Source organism: Salvelinus fontinalis, chromosome 19, assembly GCF_029448725.1.
Source record: "Salvelinus fontinalis isolate EN_2023a chromosome 19, ASM2944872v1, whole genome shotgun sequence".
Lineage (NCBI taxonomy): Eukaryota > Metazoa > Chordata > Actinopteri > Salmoniformes > Salmonidae > Salvelinus > Salvelinus fontinalis.
This window is the reverse complement of record NC_074683.1, coordinates 26,725,237-26,740,012: the sequence shown is the minus strand read 5'-3', so window position 1 is coordinate 26,740,012 and position 14,776 is coordinate 26,725,237. Positions and strand designations below refer to the sequence as shown.

General features: G+C 42.5%; 1 protein-coding gene across 1 annotated transcript in view; it reads left to right on the top strand.

The window, feature by feature from the left end:
• Window positions 1-589: 589 nt before the first annotated feature.
• Window positions 590-14,776, top strand: part of LOC129817051 (chromobox protein homolog hpl-1-like) — a 97,174-nt gene continuing 82,987 nt past the window's right edge. The window contains exons 1-2 of the mRNA XM_055872036.1: window positions 590-978; window positions 2,260-2,501. Of these exons, the coding sequence (XP_055728011.1) occupies window positions 857-978; window positions 2,260-2,501 (364 nt within the window). The 5' untranslated portion in view covers window positions 590-856. The remainder of the gene's footprint in view (window positions 979-2,259; window positions 2,502-14,776) is intronic.

The window sequence follows — 14,776 nt, the reverse complement described above, 5'->3', positions numbered from 1 at the left end:
ATACAGTTACCCGCTACCACTTATAGCGAGTATGACCGAGTCATTACACGGGGCGCGCTTCTTCACAAAATTGGACCTCAGGAGCGCTTACAACCTGGTGCGTATCAAGAAGGGAGATGAGTGGAAGACAGCTTTTAGCACCACTTCTGGGCATTATGAGTACCGAGTCATGCCGTACGGGTTAATGAATGCTCCATCAGTCTTCCAATCCTTTGTGGATGAGATTTTCAGGGACCTGCACGGGCAGGGTGTAGTGGTGTATATCGATGACATTCTGATATACTCCGCTACACGCGCCGAGCATGTGTCCCTAGTGCGCAGGGTGCTTGGTCGACTGTTGGAGCATGACCTGTATGTCAAGGCTGAGAAATGTCTGTTCTTCCAACAGTCCATCTCCTTCCTAGGGTACCGCTTTTCTGCGTCAGGGGTAGAGATGGAGAATGACCGCATTTCAGCCGTGCGTAATTGGCCGACTCCAACCACGGTAAAGGAAGTGCAGCGGTTTTTAGGGTTTGCCAACTACTACCGGAGATTTATCCGGGGTTTTGGTCAGGTAGCGGCTCCCATTACTTCACTGCTGAAGGGAGGACCGGTGCGACTGCAGTGGACAGCTGGAGCGGACAGGGCGTTTGGTCACCTGAAGGCTCTGTTTACCTCAGCTCCCGTGCTGGCGCATCCTGATCCTTCCTTAGCATTCATAGTTGAGGTGGACGCGTCCGAGGCGGGGATAGGGGCTGTGCTGTCTCAGCGCTCGGGTACGCCACTAAAACTCCGCCCCTGTGCATTCTTTTCGAAGAAGCTCAGCCCGGCGGAGCGAAACTATGATGTGGGGGACCGGGAGTTGCTGGCTGTTGTCATGGCTCTGAAAGCGTGGAGACATTGGCTTGAGGGGGCAAGACACCCTTTTCTCATTTGGACTGACCACCGCAATCTGGAATACATCCGGGCGGCGAGGAGAATGAACCCTCGCCAGGCAAGGTGGGCCATGTTTTTCACCCGTTTTGATTTCACCCTTTCCTACAAACCAGGTTCCCAGAACGTTAAGGCAGACGCACTGTCCCGGCTGTATGATACAGAGGAGAGGTCCTCAGATCCCACTCCCCTCATTCCAGCCTCTCGCCTGGTGGCACCGGTGGTATGGGAGGTGGACGCGGACATCGAACGGGCGTCACGTTCAGAGCCCATTCCACCTGACTGTCCAGTTGGGCGTATGTACGTTCCGTTTGATGTCCGCGATCGTTTGATCTGTTGGGCTCATACGTCACCCTCCTCTGGTCATCCTGGTATCGGTCGGACGGTGCGCTGCCTTTCTGGGAAGTACTGGTGGCCCACTTTAGCTAAGGACGTGCGGGTTTATGTTTCCTCCTGTTCGGTATGTGCACAGTGCAAGGCACCTAGACATCTGCCCAGAGGGAAATTACTACCCCTTCCCGTTCCACAGCGACCATGGTCACACCTATCGGTGGATTTCGTGACGGATCTTCCCCCATCGCGGGGTAACACCACGATCCTGGTCGTTGTGGATCGGTTTTCTAAGTCCTGCCGTCTTCTTCCTTTGCCCGGTCTCCCTACGGCTCTACAAACTGCGGAGGCTCTGTTCACCCATGTATTCCGGCACTACGGGGTGCCTGAGGATATAGTTTCTGATCGGGGTCCCCAATTTACATCTAGAGTTTGGAGGGCGTTTATGGAACGCCTGGGGATCTCGGTCAGCCTTACCTCAGGTTTCCACCCCGAGAGTAACGGGCAGGTGGAAAGAGTAAACCAGGATGTGGGTAGGTTTCTGAGGTCCTATTGCCAGGACCGGCCGGGGGAGTGGGCAGCTTACATCCCCTGGGCGGAGGTGGCCCAAAACTCCCTCCGCCACTCCTCTACCAACCTATCACCGTTTCAGTGTGTGCTAGGTTACCAGCCGGTCCTGGCACCATGGCATCAGAGCCAGATTGAGGCTCCTGCGGTGGATGAATGGTTTCGGCACTCAGAAGAGACTTGGAACGCTGCCCATGTGCGGTTACAACGGGCTATCAGGAGACAAAAGGCGAGTGCCGACCGCCACCGCAGTGAGGCCCCGGTGTATGCACCGGGGGACCGGGTCTGGCTCTCGACCCGAAACCTGCCCCTTCACCTGCCCTGCCGGAAGCTGGGTCCGCGGTTTGTGGGGCCATTTAAAGTCCTGAGGAGACTGAACGAGGTTTGTTATAGGTTACAACTCCCCCCTGATTATCGTATTAATTCCTCGTTCCATGTGTCTCTCCTCAGGCCGGTGGTGGCTGGTCCGCTCCAGCAGTCTGAGGTGCGGGAGGTCCCTCCGCCCCCTCTTGACATCGAGGGGGTCCCGGCGTATACCGTAAGGGCCATCATGGATTCTAGACGTCGGGCGAGGGGCCTTCAGTACCTCGTGGAGTGGGAGGGGTACGGTCCGGAGGAGAGGAGCTGGGTACCGGTGGAGGACATTCTAGATCCATCCATGCTACAAGAGTTTCACCGTCTCCACCCGGATCGCCCTGCGGCTCGCCCTCCGGGTCGTCCCCGAGGCCGGTGTCGTCGCGCTGCTGGAGCCGCGCGTCAGGGGAGGGGTACTGTCACGACTTCCGCCGAGGTCGGCCCTTCTCCTTGTTCGGGTGGTGTTCGGCGGTCGACGTCGCCGGCTTTCTAGTCACCATCGATCTATTTTTCAGTTTCGTTTTGTTTTGTCTGTATTGTACACACCTGGTATCAATTCCCCCCATCATGTTCCCTATTTAACCTGTCTAGGATCAGCGTGGCGCTAGCGGCACACCCCCCCCCCCCCCACTGAAAAACCAGTGCCGCGAAATTCAAAAAAAATATTTTTTTAAAATATTTAACTTTCACACATTAAAGTCCAATACAGCTAATGAAAGACACAGATCTTATGAATCCAGTCAACATTTCCGATTTTTAAAATGTTTTACAGGGAAGACACAATATGTAAAGATGTACATCTATTACCTAAAAACACATTAGCATATTCCACCATCTTTTATTTGTCCACCAACACCAGTAGCCATCACCAATTCGGCTAAACTAAGATATTTATAGCCCCTAACCAACAAAAAAACTCATTAGATGACAGTCTGATAACATATTTATGGTATGGGATAGGTTTTGTTAGAAAAAAGTGCATATTTCAGGTATATGGCATAGTTTACAATTGCACCCACCATCACAAATGGACTAGAATAATTACAATGAGCAACGTGTTTACCTAACTACTAATCATCAAACATTTCGTAAAAATACACAGCATACACGAATCGAAAGACACAGATCCTGTGAATACAGACAATATTTCAGATTTTCTAAGTGTCTTACAGCGAAAACACAATAAATCGTTATATTAGCGTAGCACATAGCACATAGCAGCCCAGCATTGATTCTAGCCAAAGTGAGCGATAAAAGTCAACATCGCCAAAAGATATTAATTTTTTCACTAACCTTCTCAGAATTCTTCCGATGACACTCCTGTAACATCACATTACAACATGCATATACAGTTTGATCGAAAATGTTTATATTTAGCCACCAAAATCATGGTTAGACAATGTGAAATGTAGACAAGCTGGTAAAGAAAACGTCCTTGCGCCACTTAGACAGTGATCTACTCTTATACATAAATACTCATAAACGTGACTAAAAAATATAGGGTGGACAGGGATTGATAGACAATTTAATTCTTAATACAATTGCGTTATTACATTTTTTAATTTATCCTTACTTTTCAATACAGTTTGCGCCAAGCGAAGCTACGTCAAAAAACATGGCGTCCTAAGCCACTAAAATGTTTCGACAGAAACACGATTTATCATAATAAAAATGTCCTACCTTGAGCTGTTCTTCCATCAGTATCTTGGGCAAAGGATCCTTTCTTGGGAGAAATCGTCTTTTGGTGGAAAGCTGTCCTCTTGCCATGTGGAAATGTCAACTACGTTCGGGATGAACTGAAAAGCGTTCCCAACTTTTCACATCGTTGCAAAAATAAATGTCCCAAAATCGCACTAAACGGATATAAATTGCTATAAAACGCTTTAAATTAACTACTTTGTGATGTTTGTAACTCCTATAACGAGTGAAAAGATGACCGGAGAAATATAACAGGCTAAACTAATGCTTGGAACAGGAGAGGGTCGGTGTCTTCCACGCGCGTTACGCAGCAAGAAAAGACTTGCTAGCTAAAGGTTTTTTTCATTTGTAGTGCCTGTGAACGAGCAATCGAGCCCGTTGGAATCGTCATCACGTAAAGGCATCCAGGGGAAGACGTAAGAAGTGTCCGTATAGTCATAGCAACGACAGTGCCCGTTTAAATGACTTCAGAAAAGTGGCCAACGTTTCTCAAATCTGACTCCATGTCAGGGAAATTGCTGTAGAATGGGCTCTGTTCCACTTAGAGACAAAATTTCAACTCCTATAGAAACTATAGACTGTTTTCTATCCAATAATAATAATAATATGCATATTGTACGATCAAGGATTTTGTGGGAAGCCGTTTAAAAAATTAGCCACATTAGCATAAATAGTCTAAACAGCGCCCCCATCCCCAACAGGTTAACCACTCTGTCTTTCATTGATGTTTGTCCGTGATTGTTTGTACGTTAGGTGTTGTATTCGATACGTGTTCGTATTTGTTTCTTTCCATTTTATGGAATTGTGCATATATTTTGAGTAAAGACTCTGTGGTTTTCACTCAGACCTGCTTCCTGCGTTTGACTCCAAACATTCTCCTCACACAACCCTGACACCACCATCTTTTATTTGTCCACCAACACCAGTAGCTATCACCAATTCGGCTAAACTAAGATATTTATAGCCCCTAACCAAGAAAAAAACTCATTAGATGACAGTCTGATAACATATTTATGGTATGGGATAGGTTTTGTTAGAAAAAAGTGCATATTTCAGGTAGATGGCATAGGTTACAATTGCACCCACCGTCACAAATGGACTAGAAAAACTACATTGAGCAACGTGTTTACCTACTTACTAATCATCAAACATTTCGTAAAAATACACAGCATACACTAATCGAAAGACACAGATCCTGTGAATACAGACAATATTTCAGATTTTCTAAGTGTCTTACAGCGAAAACACAATAAATCGTTATATTAGCATAGCACATAGCACATAGCAGCCCAGCATTGATTCTAGCCAAAGTGATCGATAAAAGTCAACATCGCCAAAATATATTAATTTTTTCACTAACCTTCTCAGAATTCTTCAGATGACACTCCTGTAACATCATATTACACAATCCATATAGAGTTTGATCGAAAATGTTTATATTTAGCCACCAAAATCATGGTTAGACAATGTGAAATGTAGCCAAGCTGGTGAGAAAATGTCCGTGCGCCACTTAGACAGTGATCTACTCTTATACATAAATACTCATAAACGTGACTAAAAAATATAGGGTGGACAGGGATTGATAGACAATTTAATTCTTAATACAATCGCGGAATTACATTTTTTAATTTATCCTTACTTTTCAATACAGTTTGCGCCAAGCGAAGCTACGTCAAAAAACATGGCGTCCTAAGCCACTAACATTTTTCGACAGAAACACGATTTATCATAATAAAAATGTCCTACTTTGAGCTGTTCTTCCATCAGTATCTTGGGCAAAGGATCCTTTCTTGGGAGTAATCGTCTTTTGGTGGAAAGCTGTCCTCTTGCCATGTGGAAATGCCAACTGCGTTCGGGATGAACTGGAAGCGTGCCCAGCAATTCACAGCGTTTCAGAAATAAATGTCCCAAAATCGCACTAAACAGATATAAATTGCTATAAAACGCTTTAAATTAACTACCTTATGATGTTTTTAACTCCCATAATGAGTAGAAACATGACCCGAGTAATATTACTCCCTCCACTAATGCTTGGAACAGGTGCGGGTCGGTGTCCTCTAGGCGCATGACGCAGCTCCAAAAGAGTGACTAGCCTCAGGGTTTTTTAATTTGTAGTGCCTGTGAACGCGCAATCGACCCCATTCAAATCGTCATCACGTAAAGGCATCCAGGGGAAGACGTAAGCAGTGTCCGTATACTCATAGCAATAACAGTGCCCTTTTAACTGACTCCAGATCAGGGGCCAAAATTTCTGAAATCTGACTCCATGTCAGGGAAATTGCTGTAGAATGGGCTCTGTTCCACTTAGAGACAAAATTTCAACTCCTATAGAAACTATAGACTGTTTTCTATCCAATAATAATAATAATATGCATATTGTACGATCAAGGATTTTGTGGGAAGCCGTTTCAAAAATTACACGATTAGCATAAATAGTCACAACAGCGCCCCCATCCTCAACAGGTTAATTGGTTCTCACAAATGAGCTAGGAAAAGGCTTAGTAGAATCAAAACGAACAATACCTTGTCGTGTCTTTGGCATCATTAAAACTGAAGACTTATTTATCAAATAACTCTCTGCAATTATTATTACGCAATTAAACTGATTGTAACTGTAATCATGTAACTGTAATTAACTAGGAAGTCGGGGCACCAAGGAAAATATTCAGATTACAAAGTTATAATTTTCCTAATATAACTCTCAGATATTTTAATATCTGATCAATTAGTCTTCGAATTAATGAATTATTATTTACATCACGTTAGTCTCATTCCAAAAGTCGTAATCTGCAGGAACCCAGTCTTCACTATGAGTCATCCATACATCAATTGTCTTAAAATAATTTATTTACTAAGTACTCACAGAAATGCATAACAAACAAACAAGATATGGTTACAAAGAAATGATCGGGGGATGTGCCCTAGTGGGCTAAACTGGTATGGCGGCTTGTTAGACAGAGTGATAATTATAACAATTGAAATGCTAATCCTTTGCACATGAACGCTCACTCATTCGGGAACAATTGCAATCAATATATATATTTACGCTCAGTGTGTCGTCGGAATCTCTGTTGAAAAGTTTTTTTCGGTTGGAGAGTTTGTCCGCCCTCTCTCTCTGTCGTGGTTAGAATGAATAGTTCTGAGTGACATTCATGTCGTTATAGAATAGATGTTTCGGCTGTTGTCGGTCTTCGCGTTCAATGATACCGAATTCCTAGTTGCAGACTAGTAATTAATATCAAAGACTTGTTCTTATTCTGTCGGTATCGATAGTCAAGAGTTTAACCACGTGGTATGGTTAAAAGATTCAGCCATCTACTCAAACCTTAGGTTTATGGTCTCTACTCAAACCTTGGCCCTCTCCTGGTAAGCTGGTCTGCAACCTTTAGCCATCTCGTAATTGAGGTAAGCTTGGTCTGGTGATAGAAAACCCAGGTGGGGGTTTTATTCGGGACATGGAAAAAGGCTGTCTTTTGATGCCAGGTCTTGTCTGTGCCCCTGGGGGTGTGCCAATGACTTAGTGAAACTTTTTAGGGAATTGGAGTTTCCTTCATTAAACAGTCCAAAATCACATTACACAATTTCACAAACACTATCATCCTCACTCATTCATCTTATACAACAATTAGATGTAAGCCTCATAGCTGAGGCTAATTTATAAACAGTGTTATGGTAATGTGGCCGTATTGTCTCCCATGAGTTTCACAAAATTGTACCAATCGGACCAGTTCATAGCTGGATTCTTCACCAATCTTTTATACCTTCTCCAGAACATAAATGTTGTTCGGTTCTCCAGTTCTGTGAGGTGGAAGAAATTCCTTTGTTCTCTCTATGAAACTCACTCTCTCTATACTGTGGCCATGAGGAGATAATCTCCTCCAGGACTTTACGACCTCTCTGACCACAGCAGCCTGAGTGTAACAGACAGAGAGAGGGATGGTGCTCGCTATACCCAAAGAGGGCAACGTCATGACAACCACAACTGCACAAACAGAATGAACTGAACTAAATAAGGAGCTGATGAGACCAAGTGAGTAAGTTACACATGAGAAATCAATGAACAAAAATTAAAGACAGGGCTACATTCAAGAACACAAAGAAACAGGGCTACGTTCAAGAACACAATGAAACAGAACACAAGCTTGACTAAGAAACTAAATACAGAACCTTATAGGCCCGAACAGCAACAACATTTTTAGTAACGGTAACAAACGTTTTACTTGCTATGGCATGTTGTTTATCTACCTTAGTTGAATGCACTGATTATAAGTCAAAGGTGTCTGATAAATGACCAAAATGTAAATGTATATGTGAAAATTAATATACCAAAATGCACACTGGGTATTATTATTGGCCTTGTTTCGAGGTCGTGTCTAAATGGGATACATTTTAACCGAATTCTCCTAACCTGCTACGTTAATTATCCTAAACAGCTGCATAAATTCTCCTAAAACTGCTAGGAAAAGTCCATTTTTACAAAAGCTGTATCCCTTCTAGACAAAACCTTGTTTTCAAGGCGGTGCTCATTGGAATAATTCAACATTCTTTGCAGTCATCCATTTCTAGATACACATTTATATTTAGTAAATTTATCAGATGCTCTTATCACACCATAGTGTCAACAGACTTCTAATAAAAAATGCAGGGTGGAAGGAGGGGCACAAAATGGTGAACTGCTATAACAATGTAAAAATGGTATAGAAAAGTATCTTGTTACAGTTGTCATGACGTTGGCCTGAGGGGGGAGGTTTATGACCCCCATAAATACCTTTCCCCTTTTTCCTCACTCTACTCTACCGATGTGACTATTGAAAATCCCTTTGTTAACATTGAGAGAGAGTCTGGTGACATCAAAAGATGGGAAACGGAACCATATTTCGGTAATCCAACCAGTTGTAAATATGTGTTGGGACTTAATGAATATGATATCAGTTCTTGTTGGCGTCTGAGACATGATTACTGATGATAGGACGACATAAATTGTATCTTGGAAAATCTACACATTCTAGTTATCAGATTCACATGGAATTCTTGTGCAATTTAAATGTTTAACCTGTTGAGGATGGGGGCGCTGTTGTGACTATTTATGCTAATCGTGTAATTTTTGAAACGGCTTCCCACAAAGTTCTTGATCGTACAATATGCATATTATTATTATTATTGGATAGAAAACAGTCTATAGTTTCTATAGGAGTTGAAATTTTGTCTCTAAGTGGAACAGAGCCCATTCTACAGCAATTTCCCTGACATGGAGTCAGATTTCAGAAATTTTGGCCACTGTTCTGGAGTCAGTTAAAAGGGCACTGTTATTGCTATGACTATACGGACACTGCTTACGTCTTCCCCTGGATGCCGTTACGTGATGACGATTTGAATGGGGTCGATTGCGCGTTCACAGGCACTATAAATTAAAAAAACCTTTAGCTAGCAAGTCTTTTCTTGCTGCGTAATGCGCGTGGAGGACATCGACCCGCACTTGTTCCAATCATTAGTGGAGGGAGTAATATTACTCTGGTCATGTTTCTACTCGTTATGGGAGTTAAAAACATCATAAGGTAGTTAATTTAAAGCGTTTTATAGCAATTTATATCCGTTTAGTGCGATTTTGGGACATTTATTTCTGAAACGCTGTGAATTGCTGGGCACGCTTCCAGTTCATCCCGAACGCAGTTGGCATTTCCACATGGCAAGAGGACAGCTTTCCACCAAAAGACGATTGGACCCAAGAAAGGATCCTTTGCCCAAGATACTGATGGAAGAACAGCTCAAAGTAGGACATTTTTATTATGATAAATCGTGTTTCTGTCGAAAAATGTTAGTGGCTTAGGACGCCATGTTTTTTGACGTAGCTTCGCTTGGCGCAAACTGTATTGAAAAGTAAGGATAATTTAAAAAATGTAATTCCGCGATTGTATTAAGAATTAAATTGTCTATCAATCCCTGTCCACCCTATATTTTTTAGTCACGTTTATGAGTATTTATGTATAAGAGTAGATCACTGTCTAAGTGGCGCACGGACATTTTCTGACCAGCTGAGCTACATTTCACATTGTCTAACCATGATTTTGGTGGCTAAATATAAACATTTTCGATCAAACTCTATATGGATTGTGTAATATGATGTTACAGGAGTGTCATCTGAAGAATTCTGAGAAGGTTAGTGAAAAAATTAATATATTTTGGCGATGTTGACTTTTATCGCTCACTTTGGCTAGAATCAATGCTGGGCTGCTATGTGCTATGTGCTATGCTAATATAACGATTTATTGTGTTGGATGGTGGATTATGCTAATGTGTTTTTAGGTAATAGATGTACATCTTTACATATTGTGTCTTCCCTGTAAAACATTTTAAAAATCGGACATGTTGACTGGATTCACAAGATCTGTGTCTTTCATTAGCTGTATTGGACTTTAATGTGTGAAAGTTAAATATTTTAAAAAAAAATTTTTTTTTAATTTCGCGGCACTGGTTTTTCAGTGGGGGTGGGGGGGGAGTGCCGCTAGCGGCACTCTCATCCTAGACAGGTTAAATATGAAACTATTTGTGAAAAGATGAAATGTAAGTTTTAGCTTCTTAAATGAGAGAACGGTTTATCATAGAGAAACTCTGCTCACTCAGAGGCCCCGCCCAAGTGAACAGACATGGGTTGTAAACTATGAAACACGGCCCTCTCTCCCAACCCTATATAAGACCCTTGACGAAAATGTAACTTTCCGTTCCGAGGACGTTAGGGCGACGGTCCTACGTTAGAAGGGCTCAGATAATAACCTGTTCCAAGTCTGCACGACTGCCAGTCCGCACGTCCTTGGAACAGGTTATTATCTGAAAGGAAAGTACAAAAGGAAAGGACAAAGCCCACCTACAGAGCTAAGCCAACATCAGCAAGAACCTAACGAAATTGGCATCGAATTTCAATGTGAAGGTGACAACCTACATGCCGGAAGGATGAATTTCGACTATACCAGCCAGAATATGCATGAGCTTAAAGTATAGCAACTTGGTATGAACTTTGAACTCTTATTCACTAAAGAAGTGATACCTCCTAGCCGTCGTGTTAGCGCAGCAACTGTAGACGTGGGCTAGGAGAGGACGGACAGAGTATTTGACCTACCACATGACGACGGTACTACCAAGTATCCATTCTACCACCATATATTCTTCAAAGGACAACCCGGCCTCCCATCTACGACCAACCGATCGAAGCTTAGCTCAGAGTAAATATTTAATGCATTTTCATTTTCCAAATGGGCGGTTATTTAGAATGCCTAAGATTCTGTATTTACAATAGAGTAGCTGCCTACGGGCCGATAGAGACATAGCTTCTCCCTTTGTTCCTCAGTCTTCCCGCTCTTTCATTCAAAACCCCACCCCCTTTCTTTGTGTAACCAGCTCTCATATCTGTTCTGTCCACTAGGGACGTTTTACTTTAGGACATAATTTGTAATCAATGATACATTCTGTGTATATGTAATTCTGTGTGATTATTTAGGTATTTAGTAAATAAATACTTAAACCAAAGTTTGTAATGCTGATCAACTTGTTTGCCAGGGTTCATGTAATAAAAATGACAAAATACTCAGAAGTCATTGAAATACATCCCATCTCTCTCTCTCTCTGTGTGTGTGTGTGTGTGTGTGTGTGTGTGTGTGTGTGTGTGTGTGTGTGTGTGTGTGTGTGTGTGTGTGTGTGTGTGTGTGTGTGTGTGTGTGTGTGTGTGGGTGTGTGTGTGGGTGTGTGTGTGTGTGTAAAAATGACAAAATAGCATAAAGCTCAATGTATCAAAATAAACCACCAAGTACTTGCATTTTGTAATGTATTTGGTTAAGATACATTGGGAAATAGGCGGCCCGAACAGCAACAACATTCTCAGTAACGATTACAAAAACGTTTGCCTTGCTTTGACTGATATGTTGTTGTTTATCTACTTTAGTTGAACAAGTCACTCTGGATAAGAGTGTCTGCTTAAAAACCAAAATGTATATGTGAAAATGAACATATCGAAATTAACTTCAAAGCACACTAGGTATTATTATTGGCCTTGTTTCAGGACGGCGTTCATTAGAATAATACTCAGCATGCTTTGCAATTATTCATTTTTACATTTATGTAAACATTTTAGTCATATAGCAGACGCTATTATCCAGAGAGACTTACAATTAGTGCATTCATCTTAAGATAGCTAGGTGAGACAGCAACATATCATAATCATTTCATGTACATTTTCCCACAACAAAATATGTATTACCTCTGATACCAATGCTGTATATAAAAGTATTTTGTATTTTCAAAATACAAATTAAAGTATTTTGAAAATATAAAATACATTGGAGTGTAGTTCAGCCCAGCGTAATTCAAATTATAAAATACTCAGGAGTAATTGAAATGCATATTTCAAATACATGTAACAGAAATACTGCCCGTGTGTGTGTGTGCATGCGTGTGTGCACGTGTGTATGATGGGAGGAGAAATGGAGGGTGCTAGGATGGAATATGCCCATCCATACAGCTAGCTGAGGTGTTGGTGTGTAGGAATGAGAGCGCTCTATTTCTTTCAGGACGGTTCCATAGAGGACACTCACAGGTGGTACAGGACAAGAAATTGCCACAGCAACATGGATGATTGGCACTGTGACTAGAGAGCTGCACTTCATTGACATACTCAACACTTTTAAATGCGAGTCTGCCTAAGCTCAGAAAGTCACCAGCATTAACCTAACCCTAACCCTAACAATGCACCTCAAGCTTACTAACCCAATTACAATAAAACCAAGCCATTTTGCCCGATACAGATTCCCTTAAATCCTGGAGAGCAACCATCCTGTAGGTTTTCACTCCAACCCTAATCTAGCACACCTGATTCTAATAATTAGCTGGTTGATAAACTGAATCAGGTTAGTTCCAACTGGGGTTGGAGTGGAAACAGGGTTGGAGACCCTTGCCTTAGTTTTTCCTGGTCTGTCAGTCACCCCCAGTCTCATCTAACACCTGCAATGTTTACAAAGAGCCCTGTGATAAGGAAATATAATCCCCCAAAGTTTTTTTTATTGAATCTAATTGAACAAAAGGTTGCTAAATTGGATTGGTGGAATGTGATATTTGGAGTATGCCTAATCCTGAGCTGGGCTGTCCAAATGTAACACAGGCTGTTGGATTTAAACTAATGAGATATTTCCCAAATCCTCTTACCCAAACTGTTTTGTGTGGGTCCAGAGAGTGGCTCCGTCTGAAATGGCACCCTATTCCATAGCGCACTACTTTTGACCAGGACCCATAGGCCTCTGGCTAAAAGTAGGGCACTATTATATCTCGGGAATAGGGCGCTATTTAGAACACACAGTGACTACTGGCACTAATATGACTAACGGTGTACTTCTTAAATGCCAGGCAGCAGAAAATGACCCGAAAGGAAAGAAAGATCACCCCGAAATAGACCTAAGAAAATCGTTTTCAATGCCAGACAGGTTTAAACTGGGGATAAAGCTTGCTACAAAGTGTGCTGATCTAGGATCAGGTCCACATATAATGTGCATATCATCTTATTAATTGTCATTTCAAAGGCAGAACTGATCCTATTTCAGCACTGCTACGGTACTCTCAGATGCTTGACGCATAAGGCCCCAGGAGTTTGTAGTCATATAGAAGTTACAATGGAGAACTGAGTCTGTATTACACAGTTGAAGGAGAGAGAGAGCAAAAAATAAATAAATATTTCTGTTAAACTGTTTTGTCAAAAGTCCCAGCACCTACACAATCTCAGTGTAACCTATGGTTCATCATTGTTAGTCATCTAAAATGTAAACATTATATTTTAAGAGGGAAGAAACAAATCAGAGTTGGAGAGGTATATCTGCAGGTAACATAAGTAGCACAATAAAGAGAGTGGGAGGAGTGTGATATAGTTTATAGCTGCCAAAACTCTGAACGTGTCCATTTGAGAATGAAACCCAACAGAATAGAGGGACATGTGGTGCAATGAGTCCTTTGGGAGGAGTTTCATTCCAGTAAGAGAGAGAGAGAGAGAGAGAGAGAGAGAGAGAGAGAGAGAGATTAACGCAAATTATTTTTAAAACCAAAAGTGTTTTTAGCAGCAGACTTAAGTGATACCCAACCCTACCACACTGTGGGATACTGAACCTGCACATCATTGAAATGTCATAAGGAGGAAAGAGAACATCTCTACAAATACACTGCAGGGGTTGTGTGCTCAGTGAATGAAATACACTGCTCAAAAAAATAAAGGGAACACTTAAACAACACAATGTAACTCCAAGTCAATCACACTTCTGTGAAATCAAACTGTCCACTTAGGAAGCAACACTGATTGACAATAAATTTCACATGCTGTTGTGCAAATGGAATAGACAAAAGGTGGAAATTATAGGCAATTAGCAAGACACCCCCCAAAACAGGAGTGATTCTACAGGTGGTGACCACAGACCACTTCTCAGTTCCTATGCTTCCTGGCTGATGTTTTGGTCACTTTTGAATGCTGGCGGTGCTCTCACTCTAGTGGTAGCATGAGACGGAGTCTACAACCCACACAAGTGGCTCAGGTAGTGCAGTTCATTCAGGATGGCACATCAATGCGAGCTGTGGCAAAAAGGTTTGCTGTGTCTGTCAGCGTAGTGTCCAGAGCATGCAGGCGCTACCAGGAGACAGGCCAGTACATCAGGAGACGTGGAGGAGGCCGTAGGAGGGCAACAACCCAGCAGCAGGACCGCTACCTCCGCCTTTGTGCAAGGAGGTGCACTGCCAGAGCCCTGCAAAATGACCTCCAGCAGGCCACAAATGTGCATGTGTCAGCATATGGTCTCACAAGGGGTCTGAGGATCTCATCTCGGTACCTAATGGCAGTCAGGCTACCTCTGGCGAGACAATGGAGGGCTGTGCGGCCCCACAAAGAAATGCCACC